The sequence below is a fragment of the Pleurodeles waltl genome, chromosome 6 (assembly GCF_031143425.1).
Source record: "Pleurodeles waltl isolate 20211129_DDA chromosome 6, aPleWal1.hap1.20221129, whole genome shotgun sequence".
Taxonomy (NCBI): domain Eukaryota; kingdom Metazoa; phylum Chordata; class Amphibia; order Caudata; family Salamandridae; genus Pleurodeles; species Pleurodeles waltl.
Window position 1 is genome coordinate 366,034,898 of NC_090445.1, and position 22,031 is coordinate 366,056,928.

Genomic DNA, 22,031 nt, shown 5'->3' on the forward strand with positions numbered 1-22,031 from the left:
CAGTAGGCTTATCCAAGGAGTAGTGTTAAGCATTTGTTGTACATACACATAGACAATAAATGAGGTACACACACTCAGAGACAAATCCAGCCAATAGGTTTTGTTATAGAAAAATATCTTTTCTTAGTTTATTTTAAGAACCACAGGTTCAAATTTAACATGTAATATCTTGTTTGAAAGGTATTGCAGGTAAGTACATTAGGAACTTTGAATCATTTCAATTGCATGTATACTTTTCAAGTTATTCACAAATAGCTACTTTAAAAGTGGACACAGTGCAATTTTCACAGTTCCTGGGGGAGGTAAGTTTTTGTTAGTTTTACCAGGTAAGTAAGACACTTACAGGGTTCAGTTCTTGGTCCAAGGTAGCCCACCGTTGGGGGTTCAGAGCAACCCCAAAGTTACCACACCAGCAGCTCAGGGCCGGTCAGGTGCAGAGTTCAAAGCGGTGCCCAAAACGCATAGGCTTCAATGGAGAGAAGGGGGTGCCCCGGTTCCGGTCTGCTTGCAGGTAAGTACCCGCGTCTTCGGAGGGCAGACCAGGGGGGTTTTGTAGGGCACCAGGGGGGACACAAGCCCACACAGAAATTTCACCCTCAGTGGCGCGGGGGCGGCCGGGTGCAGTGTTAGAACAAGCGTCGGGTTCGCAATGGAAGTCAATGAGAGATCAAGGGATCTCTTCAGCGCTGCAGGCAGGCAAGGGGGGGGCTTCCTCGGGGAAACCTCCACTTGGGCAAGGGAGAGGGACTCCTGGGGGTCACTTCTGCAGTGAAAGTCAGGTCCTTCAGGTCCTGGGTGCTGCGGGTGCAGGGTATTTTCCAGGCGTCGGGACTTAGGTTTCAGAGAGTCGCGGTCAGGGGAAGCCTCGGGATTCCCTCTGCAGGCGGCGCTGTGGGGGCTCAGGGGGGACAGGTTTTGGTACTCACAGTCGTAGAGTAGTCCGGGGGTCCTCCCTGAGGTGTTGGTTCTCCACCAGCCGAGTCGGGGTCGCCGGGTGCAGTGTTGCAAGTCTCACGCTTCTTGCGGGGAGATTGCAGGGGTCTTTAAAGCTGCTCCTTTGGATAAAGTTGCAGTCTTTTTGGAGCAGGTCCGCTGTCCTCGGGAGTTTCTTGTCGTCGTCGAAGCAGGGCAGTCCTCAGAGGATTCAGAGGTCGCTGGTCCCTTTGGAAGGCGTCGCTGGAGCAGAGTTCTTTGGAAGGCAGGAGACAGGCCGGTGAGTTTCTGGAGCCAAGGCAGTTGTTGTCTTCTGGTCTTCCTCTGCAGGGGTTTTCAGCTAGGCAGTCCTTCTTCAGCTAGGCAGTCCTTCTTCTTGTAGTTGCAGGAATCTAATTTTCTAGGGTTCAGGGTAGCCCTTAAATACTAAATGTAAGGGCGTGTTTAGGTCTGGGGGGTTAGTAGCCAATGGCTACTAGCCCTGAGGGTGGGTACACCCTCTTTGTGCCTCCTCCCAAGGGGAGGGGGTCACAATCCGAACCCTATTGGGGGAATCCTCCATCTGCAAGATGGAGGATTTCTAAAAGTTAGTCACCTCAGCTCAGGACACCTTAGGGGCTGTCCTGACTGGCCAGTGACTCCTCCTTGTTATTCTCATTATTTTCTCCGGCCTTGCCGCCAAAAGTGGGGGCCTGGGCCGGAGGGGGCGGGCAACTCCACTAGCTGGAGTGTCCTGCGGTGCTGTGACAAAGGGGTGAGCCTTTGAGGCTCACCGCCAGGTGTTACAGCTCCTGCCTGGGGGAGGTGTTAGCATCTCCACCCAGTGCAGGCTTTGTTACTGGCCTCAGAGTGACAAAGGCACTCTCCCCATGGGGCCAGCAACATGTCTCTAGTGTGGCAGGCTGCTGGAACTAGTCAGCCTACACAGACAGTCGGTTAAGTTTCAGGGGGCACCTCTAAGGTGCCCTCTGGGGTGTATTTTGCCATAAAATGTACACTGGCATCAGTGTGCATTTATTGTGCTGAGAAGTTTGATACCAAACTTCCCAGTTTTCAGTGTAGCCATTATGGTGCTGTGGAGTTCGTGCAAAACAGACTCCCAGACCATATACTCTTATGGCTACCCTGCACTTACAATGTCTAAGGTTTTGCTTAGACACTGTAGGGGTACAGTGCTCATGCACTGGTACCCTCACCTATGGTATAGTGCACCCTGCCTTAGGGCTGTAAGGCCTGCTAGAGGGGTGTCTTACCTATACTGCATAGGCAGTGAGAGGCTGGCATGGCACCCTGAGGGGAGTGCCATGTCGACTTACTCATTTTGTTCTCACTAGCACACACAAGCTGGTAAGCAGTGTGTCTGAGCTGAGTGAGAGGTCTCCAGGGTGGCATAATACATGCTGCAGCCCTTAGAGACCTTCCCTGGCATCAGGGCCCTTGGTACCAGAGGTACCAGTTACAAGGGACTTATCTGGATGCCAGGGTGTGCCAATTGTGGATACAAAAGTACAGGTTAGGGAAAGAACACTGGTGCTGGGGCCTGGTTAGCAGGCCTCAGCACACTTTCAATTCAAAACATAGCATCAGCAAAGGCAAAAAGTCAGGGGGTAACCATGCCAAGGAGGCATTTCCTTACAATATGTATAAAGTGGTTCATCATCCCCCGCATGCGGGTGGTTTGCTTTTACTTTTATGACCTCATTGAGAATATCTATGATGCAGAGCTAGGATCACAGGTGAGTAACACTTTTATATTTTCATTAAAAGGAAAGGACAGTTCATCGTTAAACTATAATGAATTCAGCCCTCTTACGTTTCTGGGATGAGGAAAAAGAGGAAGCATTTGGCATTCCACTAGCGTCTTGCCCCAGAAAATAAGATCAGATGAGCACGGAAAGCTTCTCCTTGAAAATTTGAAGGCGAGCGACTGTATCTTAGCGAATGGTAGATTTCCCTCCGATACGCCAGCCCACCACACGCACAAATCCTCGGGCGGGCACTACCATTCTAGATTATGTGATAACCAACTGTTAGACATTCTCCATGATATAGGACATAAAAGTAATAGAGACCGCACTCAGCGATCATAACATCCTGGTTGCACCTATTAAGCTGACAGTTCACCCTGCAGATTCCTGGTGCCTGGATGGATCGAAATCAGAGTTTGATATAAAAACTGGCTTAATGCATTGGTCCCGTGACCGGATGAAGGGGCTCGATGGTATTCTAGAGACCGTCTCAGGAAATCTCAAACTGGGCAGGAAAAACGTTGGAAACATTTTTGCAGATCATGCAGCAGCTAATTATGATTGTAGGAAGTTGGCTCTGTATGTGCTATTTCAAAGTAAGGAATAGCATGCACAGAGTCCAAGGGTTCCCCTTAGAGGTAAAATAGTGGTAAAAAGAGATAATACTAATGCTCTATTTTGTGGTAGTGTGGTCGAGCAGTAGGCTTATCCAAGGAGTAGTGTTAAGCATTTGTTGTACATACACATAGACAATAAATGAGGTACACACACTCAGAGACAAATCCAGCCAATAGGTTTTTATATAGAAAAATATCTTTTCTTAGTTTATTTTAAGAACCACAGGTTCAAATTCTACATGTAATATCTCATTCGAAAGGTATTGCAGGTAAGTACTTTAGGAACTTCAAATCATCAAAATTGCATGTATACTTTTCAAGTTATTGACAAATAGCTGTTTTAAAAGTGGACACTTAGTGCAATTTTCACAGTTCCTAGGGGAGGTAAGTTTTGATTAGTTTTACCAGGTAAGTAAGACACTTACAGGGTTCAGTTCTTGGTCCAAGGTAGCCCACCGTTGGGGGTTCAGAGCAACCCCAAAGTCACCACACCAGCAGCTCAGGGCCGGTCAGGTGCAGAGTTCAAAGTGGTGCCCAAAACACATAGGCTAGAATGGAGAGAAGGGGGTGCCCCGGTTCCGGTCTGCTTGCAGGTAAGTACCCGCGTCTTCGGAGGGCAGACCAGGGGGGTTTTGTAGGGCACCGGGGGGGACACGAGTCCACACCGAAATTTCACCCTCAGCGGCGCGGGGGCGGCCGGGTGCAGTGTAGAAACAAGCGTCGGGTTCGCAATGTTAGTCTACGAGAGATCTCGGGATCTCTTCAGCGCTGCAGGCAGGCAAGGGGGGGGGTTCCTCGGGGAAACCTCCACTTGGGCAAGGGAGAGGGACTCCTGGGGGTCACTTCTCCAGTGAAAGTCCGGTCCTTCAGGTCCTGGGGGCTGCGGGTGCAGGGTCTCTCCCAGGCGTCGGGACTTTAGGTTCAAAGAGTCGCGGTCAGGGGAAGCCTCGGGATTCCCTCTGCAGGCGGCGCTGTGGGGGCTCAGGGGGGACAGGTTTTGGTACTCACAGAATCAGAGTAGTCCTGGGGTCCCTCCTGAGGTGTCGGATCGCCACCAGCCGAGTCGGGGTCGCCGGGTGCAGTGTTGCAAGTCTCACGCTTCTTGCGGGGAGCTTGCAGGGTTCTTTAAAGTTGCTGGAAACAAAGTTGCAACTTTTCTTGGAGCAGGTCCGCTGTCCTCGGGAGTTTCTTGTCTTTTCGAAGCAGGGGCAGTCCTCAGAGGATGTCGAGGTCGCTGGTCCCTTCGGAAGGCGTCGCTGGAGCAGGATCTTTGGAAGGCAGGAGACAGGCCGGTGAGTTTCTGGAGCCAAGGCAGTTGTCGTCTTCTGGTCTTCCGCTGCAGGGGTTTTCAGCTGGGCAGTCCTTCTTCTTGTTGCAGGAATCTAATCTTCTAGGGTTCAGGGTAGCCCTTAAATACTAAATTTAAGGGCGTGTTTAGGTCTGGGGGGTTAGTAGCCAATGGCTACTAGCCCTGAGGGTGGGTACACCCTCTTTGTGCCTCCTCCCAAGGGGAGGGGGTCACAATCCTAACCCTATTGGGGGAATCCTCCATCTGCAAGATGGAGGATTTCTAAAAGTTAGAGTCACCTCAGCTCAGGACACCTTAGGGGCTGTCCTGACTGGCCAGTGACTCCTCCTTGTTATTCTCATTATTTTCTCCGGCCTTGCCGCCAAAAGTGGGGCCTGGCCGGAGGGGGCGGGCAACTCCACTAGCTGGAGTGTCCTGCTGGGTTGGCACAAAGGAGGTGAGCCTTTGAGGCTCACCGCCAGGTGTGACAATTCCTGCCTGGGAGAGGTGTTAGCATCTCCACCCAGTGCAGGCTTTGCTACTGGCCTCAGAGTGACAAAGGCACTCTCCCCATGGGGCCAGCAACATGTCTCGGTTTGTGGCAGGCTGCTAGAACTAGTCAGCCTACACAGATAGTCGGTTAAGTTTCAGGGGGCACCTCTAAGGTGCCCTCTGTGGTGTATTTTACAATAAAATGTACACTGGCATCAGTGTGCATTTATTGTGCTGAGAAGTTTGATACCAAACTTCCCAGTTTTCAGTGTAGCCATTATGGTGCTGTGGAGTTCGTGTTTGACAGACTCCCAGACCATATACTCTTATGGCTACCCTGCACTTACAATGTCTAAGGTTTTGTTTAGACACTGTAGGGGTACCATGCTCATGCACTGGTACCCTCACCTATGGTATAGTGCACCCTGCCTTAGGGCTGTAAGGCCTGCTAGAGGGGTGTCTTACCTATACTGCATAGGCAGTGAGAGGCTGGCATGGCACCCTGAGGGGAGTGCCATGTCGACTTACTCGTTTTGTCCTCACTAGCACACACAAGCTGGCAAGCAGTGTGTCTGTGCTGAGTGAGAGGTCTCCAGGGTGGCATAAGACATGCTGCATCCCTTAGAGACCTTCCTTGGCATCAGGGCCCTTGGTACTAGAAGTACCAGTTACAAGGGACTTATCTGGATGCCAGGGTCTGCCAATTGTGGATACAAAAGTACAGGTTAGGGAAAGAACACTGGTGCTGGGGCCTGGTTAGCAGGCCTCAGCACACTTTCAATTGTAAACATAGCATCAGCAAAGGCAAAAAGTCAGGGGGCAACCATGCCAAGGAGGCATTTCCTTACAATGATCAACCGCCATAAGTCCCAAGGCAAGCATACAGTAAAACCCCTTTCCCTACTTCTACTGAATAGAGAAATCAATGCCCTCATTGGGAAACGCAGGGAATACACTCTGGAAAGGTGTACTCAATTGACTCTATTAAAAAGAAGAATCCGCATAAGAGCACGTCTAAAACAAGAAGCTATCGATATATTCTGGACCGATGTGAGAGAAGCAGCTTTTAATGGCCATTCAAGACGCTTCTGGTCATTGGTAGCAGACAGGTCCGGCTCGAGAACCAGTTCTTTCCCAATTACCATTAACGAATCAAGTTGGAGCACTTTCATCTCTGATCTTTATGCATCCAATGGCTATACCGTGGTGCTTCCTCCAACTGGTGATGATCCCTCATACTCTCACCCCACTATGAAAGAAATTGAGGTTATTATTAGAAGCTTGCATAGCTCTGCAGCAATGGGTCCTGACGAAATCCCTACTTTAGCTATGAAACACGACATTCCCACCTGGAACAAAATATTATTTCAGGACTTTAAGTGTTGCTATGAAACCAGAAACATTCCACCATCCCGGAAGGGTGATAGTATTCTTCCCATTTTCAAGAAAGGGAACCGTAGTTGTCTTGGGAATTATCGTCCGATTGCTCTGTTGGATGTGGTGGGTAAAATATTTGCTAAATACTTGCTCTCCCAGATTAGTGACTGGGCAGAAAGAAACCAAATCATCCCTCTGGAGCAATCGGGCTTTCGCGTTAAGCATGGTACAATTGATAACATCTCAGCCCTTAGGGTAATAAATGAGAAATACGTAACTCTGAGTGGAGAGGTGATCTAAGCAGCCTTTATTGACTTTTCCACAGCATTTGATAAGGTAGATCGGATTATGCTATGGGCAAAGCTTTCTTGACTAGGCATGCTAGGTACACTCCTAGATTTGGTGATCGCCCTGCATTCCTCCACCTGGTGTAGGGTGCTGTTTAGGGGCGATAGGGGTATATCGCATCAAATACCAACTCAGAATGGTCTAAAACAAGGTTGAATGTTTGCCCCAATGCTGTTTTCCTTGTACATCTCTGACTTACCCACTCACTTATCCCGGTGCGAAGGTTTCGCCCCTATATTAGGAGGAAGGTCCATACCTTGCTTGCTTTATGCCGATGATATAATTATACTGGATCACACTCCAATAGGGTTAAATGATCGTCTTCAGGCGTTTCACAGAACCCCATTTTCTGAAAATAAACCCTTACAAAAGTAAAATCCTGTGTTTTCACAGCAAAAAAAGGCTCAAATACGGTAACTTCTGTTGGTCATTGGGTGCTCAGAAGCTTGAGAGGGTAAATTCTTATACATTTGTGGGTAAAATTGTCTGCTTTAACCTCAGCAACAGGGCACCCATACAACTAAACCAATGGAAAACACTATTAAAAGCTAATGGATTGAATACCCTTTATAGGGCTACCTGCAAGAGGCATTTCAAACACCTTTTAGAGGTGTACCGGGCAAAAATCCATCCGTCTTTACTTTATGGCCTAGAGCACATCGCAGTTTTGATTTTTATTTTTTATTTTTATTTTTATTTATTTTTTAGATAAACTAGAGGGTCTCATTTTGAGGAAACTCTCTTCCACAATCTCTGCCCTCTCCGCAGCAACCTTAAGGCTTGAGATGGGCCTGCAAAGCGCTTTTGTCCAAGGTCTCACTGGGGTTGATGTTGGGTGGTTAGTATGATGAACTGTGGTGACGATTCTTTGATATCACTGTTAAAAAAAAAAAAAGTCTTGGCTGGTAGCAGGTCAAAATACACCATTGGCAGGAATTTCATACATGCCATAGTTTTCCTACAGTAAGACCCTGCCTCCATTCCCACACTTCCTCAGTCAGTTAAAAGCCATCCTCAGGCAATTAACCTGGCTTGCTAGCCTTCACCGGGATAAAAAGGCCTGTGCACACAGGCAGGATTTTCAATCTATAACCAACCCCATTCTGTTGAAGAAAATGCAACCATACCTTAGCTGGAACCTGCCTCACGGGATCAGGTGATTCTGGCTCCAATTGCGTCAGGGGCTGCTTCCCCTCAACTCATTGCGGGCCAGATTTTATGGTTCTTCAGCCACTTGTAATCTTTGTCATAATGGCGATAAAGACCTGAACCATGTAGTTTTTCATTTGTCCGGCCTTGCTGTTTTTCCGCCGTAAGTAGATACACCCTATCTGTCTCAAACTTTCATTACGCACAGCTACCGAGCTAATGTTGGCCTTTTCTGCCCCCCACCCCAATGAGATGTTTTGCTTTAGAGTTTTTAACTTCTTTAAAAGTTTTTTATCCTTGTATTAAATTCAGTTTTCATATTTTGTTAGTTTGTTCAGGAATAATGTTTGCTTTACGCGATTAGATCCTTTTGGGGGGGGTTGTTGTATATATAATATTGTTATTTATCCATTTTATGAATCCAGTCTTTTATGTGGACCTCTATAGAGTTCCGTATCATAATAAACTTAAATTTGAAACTTGAAACTATAATGAAAAATCCTGTGGAGCAGAGCTAGAACTACAGATAATCTATTTCAGCAAGCTAGACCTGCATGTGACTGTCTTAGTTCTCCGTCTCCATTTTCGTTTTTTTTCTCTATAGATACTTGTATGAACGCATCGATGGGCGTGTACGTGGTAACCTGCGGCAAGCAGCCATCGACCGTTTCAGCAAACCAGATTCAGACCGTTTTGTTTTCCTGCTGTGCACGCGTGCGGGAGGCTTAGGCATCAACCTGACTGCAGCCGACACCTGCATCATCTTTGATTCGGATTGGAACCCACAGAACGATCTCCAGGTAATGCTCCTAGATTCCTGTTGCTTACCTGTCCTGTGATATTATCCATTAAGTGACTTTGAATTTTACCTAAAAATATATGTTGTACTCGTCCGTCTGAATCATTGCTCGCCAGACTAAAGCCAAGTTGACGGTCCCTTTCTCTTGTCTTGTGCCACTGCCGAAGAGCTGTCGTATGGATCATGTTTATTCTAGGATTTTCCAATATGCAAGCAAGATGAAAGCTTTTTTTTTTTTTTTTTTAAACTTTCACATGCCTCATCTGCTTGTTTAATTCTGTTTAGAACCCTCACACTGTATCTTTTTTATTATATACAGTCAGTAAGCACTTGCTCTGTTTCATCTTGTGCAACTCTGTAAGATAATGTGGGTACATACCTTTTTCATTCACTGTAATCAATGCCTCTTTAGTGAGATCTTTCTTTATAAAAATTCATTATTCTAACACCAGCTGTCTGGTTGAACTGGTGTAGCAGAAGCACCATGTGCTGTTGGTGTGACATCTTGTGGTGCAGGTGTTCCTATCACCATTTCTGCACCATTATTATCTTGCTCAAATGTCTCCTCCCTCTTGTAGATGCTGTGTATTAGCTTCTTGTAGGAAGTTGGCTCTGTATATACTATCTCAAAGTGAGAGAAAGTGTGCACAGAGTCCAAGGGTTCCCCTTAGAGGTTGATGGTGGCAAAATTAGATAATACTAATGTTCTATTTTGTGGTAGTGTGGTCAAGCAGTAGGCTTATCAGAGGGTAGTGTTAAGCATTTGCTGTACACACACAGGCAATAAATGAGAACACACACTCAAAGACTTACTCATGGCCAATAGGTTTTTATATAGAAAAATATTCTTTCCTTAATTTATTGTAGAACCACAAGACTCAAAATGTGAGTTAAGTACATAAAATGCAAGGTAGTTCACACAGGTAAGTATGGAACTTTGCATTAAAACAGTAGAATACACAGTTTTGGCAACAATGTCAATAAGCTATTTTAAAAGTGGACAGTGCAAAAATAAACAGTTCCTAGGGGAGGTAAGTATTGGTTAGTTTCTCAGGTAATTAACAAACTTACATAGTCAGTCTCCTGGGCATAGGCAGCCCTCGGTTGGGGGTTCAAGGCACCCCTAAACCCACAGCACCAGCAAAACATGGCCGGTCAGGGGCAGAGGTCAAAGGAGGGTCCAAATAACAGACGCCTATGGAGAACAGGGGTGCTCCAGTTCCAGTCTGCTAGCTGGTAAGTACCTGCGTCCTCTGGAAGCAAACAAGGAGGCTTTTGTAGAGCTGGGGGGAGGAATGGCTATGGGTGCACAGGCACACAAAATACGCCCTCAGCGGCACAGGGGCGGCTAGGTGCAGTGTGCAAAATAGGGGTCAGGTTTTGCATTGAAGTCAATGGAGGGACCCAGGGGGGTAGGGGGGGGGGTCACTCTGGCGTTGCAGGCAGGGCACAGGGGGGCTTCTCGGGCCAGCCACCGACTGGGCAAGGATGAGGGCCGCCTGCTGGTAATTTCTGCACTGGTCGGTGGGTCCTCTCGGTCCTGAGGACTGCGGGTGCAGTGCTTGGTCCAGGCGTCTGGTTCCTTTGTTACCAGGCAGTCGCGGTCAGGGGGAGACTCTCGATCCTCACTGCAGGCATTGTTGTGGGGGTGCAGGGAGGCCGACGCAGGGTGACCACGTGCCTGCGGTGTTGGTTGTCCTGGACTTGAGCCGAGGGCGTCTGGTGCAGAGTGGGAAGACTCACGCTTCCGGAGTGAGGCGAGTGTCTTTTTAAAGTTGGTTTCTTGTTGCCGTTTTTTTAACAGAGCTGCTGTTCTCAGGAGGTCCTTAGTCCTTTAGGTGCAGGCAGTCCTCAGAGTTCACTGGTTCTGTTGGGTGCGTCACTTTGCAGGTTCTTTGAGTCTGGAGACAGGCCAGTAGGGCTGGGGCCAAGTCAGTTGTTGTCTCTGAAGGCTCTGCGGGGCTTTCAGGTCAGCAGTCCTTCTTTCTTCAGGTTGCAGGAATCTGATTTCCTGGGTCAGGGTTGCCCCTAAATACTCAATTTAGGGGGGTGTTTATGTCTGGGGGCAGTAGCCAATGGCTACTCTCCTGGAGGGTGGCTACACCCTCTTTGTGCCACATCCCTATTCCTATTGGGAGAATCCTCCAAAACCAAGATGGAGGATTTCTTAAGGCAGGGGTAACCTCAGCTCAGGACACCTTAGGGGGCTGTCCTGACTGGTGGGTGTAGGAAGTTGGCTCTGTATGTGCTATTTCAAAGAAAGGAATAGCATGCACAGAGTCCAAGGGTTCCCCTTAGAGGTAAAATAGTGGTAAAAATAGATAATACTAATGCTCTATTTTGTGGTAGTGTGGTCGAGCAGTAGGCTTATCCAAGGAGTAGTGTTAAGCATTTGTTGTACATACACATAGACAATAAATGAGGTACACACACTCAGAGACAAATCCAGCCAATAGGTTTTTATATAGAAAAATATCTTTTCTTAGTTTATTTTAAGAACCACAGGTTCAAATTCTACATGTAATATCTCATTCGAAAGGTATTGCAGGTAAGTACTTTAGGAACTTCAAATCATCAAAATTGCATGTATACTTTTCAAGTTATTCACAAATAGCTGTTTTAAAAGTGGACACTTAGTGCAATTTTCACAGTTCCTGGGGGAGGTAAGTTTTTGTTAGTTTTACCAGGTAAGTAAGTCACTTACAGGGTTCAGTTCTTGGTCCAAGGTAGCCCACCGTTGGGGGTTCAGAGCAACCCCAAAGTCACCACACCAGCAGCTCAGGGCCGGTCAGGTGCAGAGTTCAAAGTGGTGCCCAAAACGCATAGGCTAGAATGGAGAGGAGGGGGTGCCCCGGTTCCGGTCTGCTTGCAGGTAAGTACCCGCGTCTTCGGAGGGCAGACCAGGGGGGTTTTGTAGGACACCGGGGGGGACACAAGTCCACACAGAAATTTCACCCTCAGCGGCGCGGGGGCGGCCGGGTGCAGTGTAGAAACAAGCGTCGGGTTCGCAATGTTAGTCTATGAGAGATCTCGGGATCTCTTCAGCGCTGCAGGCAGGCAAGGGGGGGGTTCCTCGGGGAAACCTCCACTTGGGCAAGGGAGAGGGACTCCTGGGGGTCACTTCTCCAGTGAAAGTCCGGTCCTTCAGGTCCTGGGGGCTGCGGGTGCAGGGTCTCTCCCAGGCGTCGGGACTTTAGGTTCAAAGAGTCGCGGTCAGGGGAAGCCTCGGGATTCCCTCTGCAGGCGGCGCTGTGGGGGCTCAGGGGGGACAGGTTTTGGTACTCACAGTATCAGAGTAGTCCTGGGGTCCCTCCTGAGGTGTTGGGTCGCCACCAGCCGAGTCGGGGTCGCCGGGTGCAGTGTTGCAAGTCTCACGCTTCTTGCGGGGAGCTTGCAGGGTTCTTTAAAGCTGCTGGAAACAAAGTTGCAGCTTTTCTTGGAGCAGGTCCGCTGTCCTCGGGAGTTTCTTGTCTTTTCGAAGCAGGGGCAGTCCTCAGAGGATGTCGAGGTCGCTGGTCCCTTTGGAAGGCGTCGCTGGAGCAGGATCTTTGGAAGGCAGGAGACAGGCCGGTGAGTTTCTGGAGCCAAGGCAGTTGTCGTCTTCTGGTCTTCCGCTGCAGGGGTTTTCAGCTGGGCAGTCCTTCTTCTTGTAGTTGCAGGAATCTAATTTTCTAGGGTTCAGGGTAGCCCTTAAATACTAAATTTAAGGGCGTGTTTAGGTCTGGGGGGTTAGTAGCCAATGGCTACTAGCCCTGAGGGTGGGTACACCCTCTTTGTGCCTCCTCCCAAGGGGAGGGGGGTCACAATCCTAACCCTATTGGGGGAATCCTCCATCTGCAAGATGGAGGATTTCTAAAAGTTAGTCACCTCAGCTCAGGACACCTTAGGGGCTGTCCTGACTGGCCAGTGACTCCTCCTTGTTTTTCTCATTATTTTCTCCGGCCTTGCCGCCAAAAGTGGGGCCTGGCCGGAGGGGGCGGGCAACTCCACTAGCTGGAGTGTCCTGCTGGGTTGGCACAAAGGAGGTGAGCCTTTGAGGCTCACCGCCAGGTGTGACAATTCCTGCCTGGGGGAGGTGTTAGCATCTCCACCCAGTGCAGGCTTTGTTACTGGCCTCAGAGTGACAAAGGCACTCTCCCCATGGGGCCAGCAACATGTCTCGGTTTGTGGCAGGCTGCTAAAACTAGTCAGCCTACACAGATAGTCGGTTAAGTTTCAGGGGGCACCTCTAAGGTGCCCTCTGGGGTGTATTTTACAATAAAATGTACCCTGGCATCAGTGTGCATTTATTGTGCTGAGAAGTTTGATACCCAACTTCCCAGTTTTCAGTGTAGCCATTATGGTGCTGTGGAGTTCGTGCTTGACAAACTCCCAGACCATATACTCTTATGGCTACCCTGCACTTACAATGTCTAAGGTTTTGTTTAGACACTGTAGGGGTACCATGCTCATGCACTGGTACCCTCACCTATGGTATAGTGCACCCTGCCTTAGGGCTGTAAGGCCTGCTAGAGGGGTGGCTTACCTATACTGCATAGGCAGTGAGAGGCTGGCATGGCACCCTGAGGGGAGTGCCATGTCGACTTACTCGTTTTGTCCTCACTAGCACACACAAGCTGGCAAGCAGTGTGTCTGTGCTGAGTGAGAGGTCTCCAGGGTGGCATAAGACATGCTGCAGCCCTTAGAGACCTTCCTTGGCATCAGGGCCCTTGGTACTAGAAGTACCAGTTACAAGGGACTTATCTGGATGCCAGGGTCTGCCAATTGTGGATACAAAAGTACAGGTTAGGGAAAGAACACTGGTGCTGGGGCCTGGTTAGCAGGCCTCAGCACACTTTCAATTGTAAACATAGCATCAGCAAAGGCAAAAAGTCAGGGGGCAACCATGCCAAGGAGGCATTTCCTTACAGTGGGTAACTCCTTGTTTTTCTCATTATCTCCTCCAGCCTTGCCACCAAAAGTGGGGGCTGTGTCCGGAGGGGCACGCATCTCCTCTAGCTGGAATGCCCTGGGGCACTGTAAAACCAGGCTAGAGCCTTTGAGGCTCACCGCCAGGTGTTAGTTTCTGCAGGGGAGGTGAGAAGCACCTCCACCCAGTGCAGGCTTTGTTCCTGGCCACAATGTGACAAAGGCACTCAACCCATGTGGCCAGAAACCCGTCTGGATGTGGAAGGCTGGCAGGAACTGGTCAGCCTAACACTAGGAATTGGACTGGTATACAGGGGGCATCTCTAAGATGCCCTCTGGGTGTATTTTACAATAAATTGCACACTGGCATCAGTGTGGCTTTATTGTGCTGATAAGTTTGATACCAAACTTCCCAGATTTCAGTGTAGCCATTATGGAACTGTGGAGTTCGTATTTGACAGACTCCCAGACCAAGGAGTTCTTTTCCTAAACAGTACCTTGGTATCAAACTTCTGAGAATAATAAACCCACACGGAGGCCAGTGTTGGAATTATTTTTTTAAAAATGCACACACAGAGCATCTTAGAGATGCCCCCTGTATTTTACCCAGTCCTTCAGTGCAGGACTGACTGGTCTGTGCCAGCCTGCTGCTGAGAGACGAGTTTCTGACCCCATGTGGTGAGGGCCTTTGTGCTCTCTGAGGGACTGTAACACCTAGCAGTGAGCCTCAAAGGCTCAGGCTTCATGTTACAATGCCCCAGGGCACTCCAGCTAGTGGAGATGCCCGCCCCCTGGACACAGCCCCCACTTTTGGCGGCAAGTCCAGAGTAAAGGTGTCCTGAGCTGAGGTGACCCCTGCCTTTAGAAATCCTCCATCTTGATTTTGGAGGATTCCCCCAGTAAGAATATGGATGTGCCCCCCTCCCCTCAGGGAAGAGGCACAAAGAGGGTGTAGTCACGATCAAGTGGCTACTGCCCCCCCAGACCTAATTTAGTATTTAGGGCCACCCCAGAACCCAGGAAATCAGATTCCTGCAACCTGAAGAAACAAGGGGGACTGCTGACTTACAAGCCTGCAGAGAAGGAGGCAGACGACAACTGCTTTGGTCCCTGCCCTACCGGCCTGTCTCCAACTTCTAAAACCTGCAACCAGCAACGCATCCGACAGGGACCAGCGACCTCTCAAGCCTCAGAGGACTGCCCTGGACTAAAGGACCAAGAAACTCCTGTGAACAGCGGCCCTGTTCAAAACCAGCTACTTCTTTGCAACACAGAAGCAACTTCCAAAGACTGCACGTTTTCTGCCAGAAGCGTGAGACTTCTCACTCTGCACCTGACACCCCCGGCTCGAGATTCAGAGAACCATCACCTCAGGGAGGACTCACCGGCGATTGCGAGCCCGTGAGTAACCAGAGACGACCCCCCTGAGTCCCCACAGCGACGCCTGCAGAGAGAATCCAGAGGCTCTCTGACCGCAACTGGCTGTAAAAAGGGACCAGACGCCTGGAACCAACACTGCACCCGCAGCCCCCAGGACCTGAAGGAACCGAACCTCAGCGCAGGAGTGACCCCCAGGCGACCCTCTGCCTTGCCCAGGTAGTGGCTGCCCGAGAAGCCTCCCTTGTGCCTGCCTGCACCGCTAGAGTGACCCCCAGCTCCCTCCATTGTTTCCTACCTGTAACCAGACGCCTGCTTTGCACACTGCACCCGGCCACCCCTGTGCCGCTGAGGATGTGTTTTTTGTGTGCCTACTTGTGTCCCCCCTGGTCTGCCTCCCCCGATGACGCAGGTACTTACCTGCTGGCAGACTGGAATCAGAGCACCCCTGTTCTCCATAGGCACCTGTGTGTTTTGGGCACCTGTAAGGAAATGCCTCCTTGGCATGGTTGCCCCCCTGACTTTTTGCCTTTGCTGATGCTATGTTTACAATTGAAAGTGTGCTGAGGCCTGCTAACCAGGCCCCAGCACCAGTGTTCTTTCCCTAACCTGTACTTTTGTATACACAATTGGCAGACCCTGGCATCCAGATAAGTCCCTTGTAACTGGTACTTCTAGTACCAAGGGCCCTGATGCCAAGGAAGGTCTCTAAGGGCTGCAGCATGTCTTATGCCACCCTGGAGACCTCTCACTCAGCACAGACACACTGCTTACCAGCTTGTGTGTGCTAGTGAGAACAAAATGAGTAAGTCGACATGGCACTCCCCTCAGGGTGCCATGCCAGCCTCTCACTGCCTATGCAGTATAGGTAAGACACCCCTCTAGCAGGCCTTACAGCCCTAAGGCAGGGTGCACTATACCATAGGTGAGGGTACCAGTGCATGAGCACTGTGCCCCTACAGTGTCTAAGCAAAACCTTAGACATTGTAAGTACAGGGTAGCCATAAGAGTATATGGTCTGGGAGTCTGTTTTGCACGAACTCCACAGCACCATAATGGCTACACTGAAAACTGGGAAGTTTGGTATCAAACTTCTCAGCACAATAAATGCACACTGATGCCAGTGTACATTTTATTGCAAAATACACCCCAGAGGGCACCTTAGAGGTGCCCCCTGAAACTTACCCGACTGTCTGTGTAGGCTGACTAGTTCCAGCAGCCTGCCACACTAGAGACATGTTGCTGGCCCCATGGGGAGAGTGCCTTTGTCACTCTGAGGCCAGTAACAAAGCCTGCACTGGGTGGAGATGCTAACACCTCCCCCAGGCAGGAGCTGTAACACCTGGCGGTGAGCCTCAAAGGCTCACCCCTTTGTCACAGCACCGCAGGACACTCCAGCTTAGTGGAGTTGCCCGCCCCCTCCGGCCACGGCCCCCACTTTTGGCGGCAAGGCTGGAGGAAATAATGAGAATAACAAGGAGGAGTCACTGGCCAGTCAGGACAGCCCCTAAGGTGTCCTGAGCTGAGGTGACTCTAACTTTTAGAAATCCTCCATCTTGCAGATGGAGGATTCCCCCAATAGGGTTAGGATTGTGACCCCCTCCCCTTGGGAGGGGGCACAAAGAGGGTGTACCCACCCTCAGGGCTAGTAGCCATTGGCTACTATCCCCCCAGACCTAAACACGCCCTTAAATTTAGTATTTAAGGGCTACCCTGAACCCTAGAAGATTAGATTCCTGCAACAACAAGAAGGACTGCCTAGCTGAAAACCCCTGCAGAGGAAGACCAGAAGACAACAACTGCCTTGGCTCCAGAAACTCACCGGCCTGTCTCCTGCCTTCCAAAGAACTCTGCCCCAGCGACGCCTTCCAAAGGGACCAGCGACCTCTGAATCCTCTGAGGACTGCCCTGCTTCGACGACGACCAGAAACTCCCGAGGACAGCGGACCTGCTCCAAAAAGACTGCAACTTTATCCAAAGGAGCAGCTTTAAAGAACCCTGCAACTCCCTGCAAGAAGCGTGAGACTTGCAACACTGCACCCGGCGACCCCGACTCGGCTGGTGGAGAACCAACACCTCAGGGAGGACCCCCGGACTACTCTACGACTGTGAGTACCAAAACCTGTCCCCCCTGAGCCCCCACAGCGCCGCCTGCAGAGGGAATCCCGAGGCTTCCCCTGACCGCGACTCTGTGAAACCTAAGTCCCGACGCCTGGAAAAGACCCTGCACCCGCAGCCCCCAGGACCTGAAGGACCGAACTTTCACTGCAGAAGTGGCCCCCAGGAGTCCCTCTCCTTTGCCCAAGTGGAGGTTTCCCCGAGGAAGCCCCCCCTTGCCTGCCTGCAGCGCTGAAGAGATCCCTTGATCTCTCATTGACTTCCATTGCGAACCCGACGCTTGTTCTAACACTGCACCCGGCCGCCCCCGCGCCGCTGAGGGTGAAATTTCTGTGTGGACTCGTGTCCCCCCCGGTGCCCTACAAAACCCCCCTGGTCTGCCCTCCGAAGACGCGGGTACTTACCTGCAAGCAGACCGGAACCGGGGCACCCCCTTCTCTCCATTCTAGCCTATGTGTTTTGGGCACCACTTTGAACTCTGCACCTGACCGGCCCTGAGCTGCTGGTGTGGTGACTTTGGGGTTGCTCTGAACCCCCAACGGTGGGCTACCGTGGACCAAGAACTGAACCCTGTAAGTGTCTTACTTACCTGGTAAAACTAATCAAAACTTACCTCCCCTAGGAACTGTGAAAATTGCACTAAGTGTCCACTTTTAAAACAGCTATTTGTCAATAACTTGAAAAGTATACATGCAATTTTGATGATTTGAAGTTCCTAAAGTACTTACCTGCAATACCTTTCGAATGAGATATTACATGTAGAATTTGAACCTATGGTTCTTAAAATAAACTAAGAAAAGATATTTTTCTATATAAAAACCTATTGGCTGGATTTGTCTCTGAGTGTGTGTACCTCATTTATTGTCTATGTGTATGTACAACAAATGCTTAACACTACTCCTTGGATAAGCCTACTGCTCGACCACACTACCACAAAATAGAGCATTAGTATTATCTATTTTTACCACTATTTTACCTCTAAGGGGAACCCTTGGACTCTGTGCATGCTATTCCTTACTTTGAAATAGCACATACAGAGCCAACTTCCTACATCTATTGAACCCCCAGGGTGCATGGAATCATGCCACCAATACTGGAATCAGTATTGCGGTATGATTCCGACATGTTTGATACCTAAGATGCTCAGGGTTGGATTTACCATTGTGTAGCTGGACCTGAGTGCGCAGTACAGGTGTATAATAGCTTCCCCGCACTTACGAAGTCCAGTACAATGGAGCTGGAGTTCTTAGGGGCACCTCTGCTCAAGTAGGGGTTCCCTCACTCACTGGTACTTGCGCCCTGCCCTCTGGGCTAGGAGGGCCTACCATAAAGATGACTTTCAGTGACCTGGTTTACTGACCATCAGTGAAAGGGTGCAGTCACCATTTCACGCAGGCTGCAAATGGCAGGCCTGCAGACAGTTTGCATGGGCTCCCATGGGTGGCATAAAACATGCTGCAGACCATGGCAGACCCCTGGTGTGCCAGTACCCTGGGTACTGAAGTGCTATCTACCATGGACTTAAAAGGGTATACCAGTATGGCAATTGTGCAGTGGAAGAAGTATCCAAGTAAAAAACATTTTTTATAAGAGAGCACAATCACGGAGATCCCGCTTAGCAGGATACCAGTAAAAACAGTCTAAGCACACTAATTTCAGGCAAAATGTGGGGGTAAGCATGCCAGTAAGAGGGGACTTTACTACACTGATGTCTACTGATTTCTGATTGATTCCTGGAACATAATGTCTTTGCAGCTAGATATATTGAATGAGATTTGATGATCTGGTTCTGTGTTGGGTATGTCAATTGATGGATTCTGTATTGGAATTTGAGACTAAGTGTATGTTATCTTTTATTTTTTTCACTATTTAGGCCCAAGCCCGTTGTCATCGCATAGGGCAGAGCAAAGCCGTAAAGGTGTACCGCCTGGTGACACGAAACTCGTATGAACGCGAGATGTTTGACAAGGCCAGTCTGAAGTTAGGGCTGGACAAAGCTGTTCTGCAGTCCATGAGTGGCCGGGAGTGCCACCTTACTGGGGTGAGTATAGAGTGGCAAAACAGTTATTGGCGTGTGAGACAGGAAGGAGAGAGCCAAGCTTAATCATTTGGAAGTGACTCTTAAACTTGATAAACAACTAGTGGGTGAGATATTGGAACAAGGCATAGTTTTGAGTTTAGTGCCAACAGCATTGGTTGGAAAGTAAACAAATTTGATCAGATGGTAGATCTGCCCATATATTCATTCTAAATTCAGATGTAAGGTAACCTTACAAGGGTAGGTATTAGTTCAGGGAGAGATGAGAGCTTTAATACATATTTGACATTTCTTTCTTTCGGCCTATGCTGTTAGTACATCCTTACAAGAGGCTGGGCTCTCCATTCAGTTTCCAAGCTTCTCTCCCTTTTGTGCGTTTGTCTATGATGAGTTTCCATGCTAATACTGACACATCAGGCGGTTCTCAAACACCGTTCCTGGATGTGAGTGAGTTCAGTTTTCTCGTCTCGGATAGCTGCGAGACCTGAGGCAGACGCACATACAAACTTCATGAGAGCATAAGAAACTGTATGATCAATTAGTGGTATTGACTCCTACTAAATCTCATTGATGTCCTGCGCTAACGAACTTTTTCTATGCTGCCTCTCTGTCTTGTAGCAAATACAGCAGTTTACCAAGAAAGAGATAGAGGATCTGCTGCGGAAAGGGGCCTATGCCGCCATAATGGATGAAGATGACGAGAGCTCAAAGTTCTGTGAGGAGGACATAGACCAGATCCTCCAACGCCGTGCCACAACAATTACCATTGAGTCAGAGGGCAAGGGATCCACGTTTGCTAAGGTGGGTTGTGCCATAGCTGCAACATGGTAGGTACTGTTGTGTGTTTTTTTTTTTTTTTGTCCTGCAGAGGAGTCCCTGAATTCACCCAGGAGCTGTACCACATCAGTCACCAGATTGCAGACAGGTTGGTGGTCCAGAGGACCACAAACAACAAAGGCTACTGGAGCTGTTAGAGATTTGCAGAGCTGAAGATGACAAGCAAGGTCCTGGGGACTCGACCCTTAGAGGGGAGTCCTGGCTGACCCTCAGAAGACAGGAGAGCCAGCAGAAGCAGTCAGAGACCCACAAGCAACCCACTGGCAACAGGCACAGTAAGTCGCAGTGAGGCCCAGGCAGCACACCTGAAGAGGAGACCCACGTCACTGGAGCAGCAGAGAGGAGACTGTCCTTGCAGAGAGAGAGTGCTGGGGGCCAGGGCTACTTGGAGCTTAAAGATCCCTCGGAGCAGGAGTCAACAAGCCTTGGTTGCTGCAACAGTCCGGTGCACAGGGGTTCTCTCTTGTGCTGGAGATTCTTCGCAAGTCCAGATGACAGCAGATCCCAGCAGCCAGACATTGTTGTCTTAGATGCCTGCAGATTAGGGGAGTAACTCCTTCACTCCAAGGGAGATTCTTTTTTGGTGCAGCTGAAGTCTTGCTGACACCAGAGGATGCACAGCTGTGGAAATGTTGCAGGTTGCTGACAGGAACTGTGGAAACTGTTGGAAGGAGATGTCGTCTCTGTTTTGCTGTCTTGTTTGGTTCCTGTGGAGTCCAGCAGTGGTTCTGGTGGCTTGGAGCAGAATAGGTCTTTGCAGAAGAATCCTGGTGGAATCTTGCATGACAGATCTGGGGACCCACCCGCAAGGGAGTCCCTAATAGCCAAAAAATGGTGCTTGGTCACTCTGCAAGTGACCATCTGTCAGAGGGGTTCACTGACGTCATCTGCCTACCCTCACCAGTCAGATGCTCCCAGGGGCCTCTGACAATCTTGTTTTCAAGATTTCAAGGTGGCAGAATCAAATGGCCACCTGGAGGAAATCTGGGCACCACCCATGGGGTGGTGATGGACAGGGGAGTGGTCACTCCCCTTTCCTTTGTACAGTTTTGCACCAGGGCAGGAACCAGGGCTCCCTTGACTGGTGCAAACCGGCTTATGCAAGGAGGGCTCCAAATGTGCCTTTCAGAGCAAACTGCTGGTGTGAGGAGGCTACCCCTCCTGAGTCCCATAACACCTCTTTGTAAAAGAAGGAGGTTGCACTTCTGCCACAGGAAATGGTTTGTTCTGCCTTCTTCCTGAGCTGGTGAAGCAGCAGGATGGCAGAATCCTATCTGAGGGGCTGCAGCAGTGTGGGCTGCTTGCAGACCCTTGAAGACTGGGTGTAGCAATACCGGGGGGTCCTCTAAGGAGCCTCCAGACTGCAAAGAATCATGCCACCAATATTGGCAGCAGTATTGGGGTCTGATTCAGACTTTTTTGATGACAAACATGCCTAGGTTCCGAGTTACCATTATGAAGCTGGACCTTAGGCCAGTGCATAGCTAAGATTGTTTCCCTGCACTTTCCAAGGTTAGGGAGTTGGAACTGGAGGTCGTACTGGCACCTCTACTCTTGCAGGGGGTACTAGGGTCCTGCACCCTGCCCTTTGGGCTGGAAGGGCCTACCATAGGGCTGACTTACAGCGACCTGGTGTAGTGCCCAGCAGTGAAAGGGTGCATGCTCCTTTTCACGCAGGCTGCAATGGCAGACCTGCAGACACATTTTGTATGGGCTCCCATAGGTGGCATAATACATGCTGCAGCCCATGGGGAAACCCTGGTGCCCCAATGCCCTGGGTACCTAGGGCATTGGGGCAGCTAGGACCCTCCGAAGTGACTATATGGAACTCCAGTGACAACTCCGCTCTGGAACATTGTTTCTCTGGCTCCTTTCAGGAGCCGTGCATCCTCTGAGGGCAACTAGTCTTCAGCCAGCACAAGAAGGAAGAAGGAATCTCCCTTGGAGTGAAGGAGTCACTCCCCTGCATCCGCAGGCACCAACTGCAACGACAACTGGCTGT

At 49.7% G+C, this 22,031-nt stretch overlaps 1 protein-coding gene and 1 non-coding gene across 7 annotated transcripts in view; both read left to right on the top strand.

Moving 5' to 3' along the window:
* The window catches only part of CHD8 (chromodomain helicase DNA binding protein 8), a 1,013,809-nt gene that overhangs the window by 330,110 nt on the left and 661,668 nt on the right, over nucleotides 1-22,031 (top strand). For all 6 annotated transcript variants that reach the window (XM_069238270.1, XM_069238269.1, XM_069238274.1 and 3 more), the window contains exons 17-19: nucleotides 8,557-8,752; nucleotides 19,028-19,195; nucleotides 19,811-19,993. In XM_069238270.1, the coding sequence (XP_069094371.1) occupies nucleotides 8,557-8,752; nucleotides 19,028-19,195; nucleotides 19,811-19,993 (547 nt within the window). The remainder of the gene's footprint in view (nucleotides 1-8,556; nucleotides 8,753-19,027; nucleotides 19,196-19,810; nucleotides 19,994-22,031) is intronic.
* LOC138302286 (small nucleolar RNA U6-53/MBII-28) lies at nucleotides 19,571-19,685 on the top strand. The gene has a single exon (XR_011205373.1). It is a non-coding gene; the product is annotated as a small nucleolar RNA U6-53/MBII-28 (small nucleolar RNA).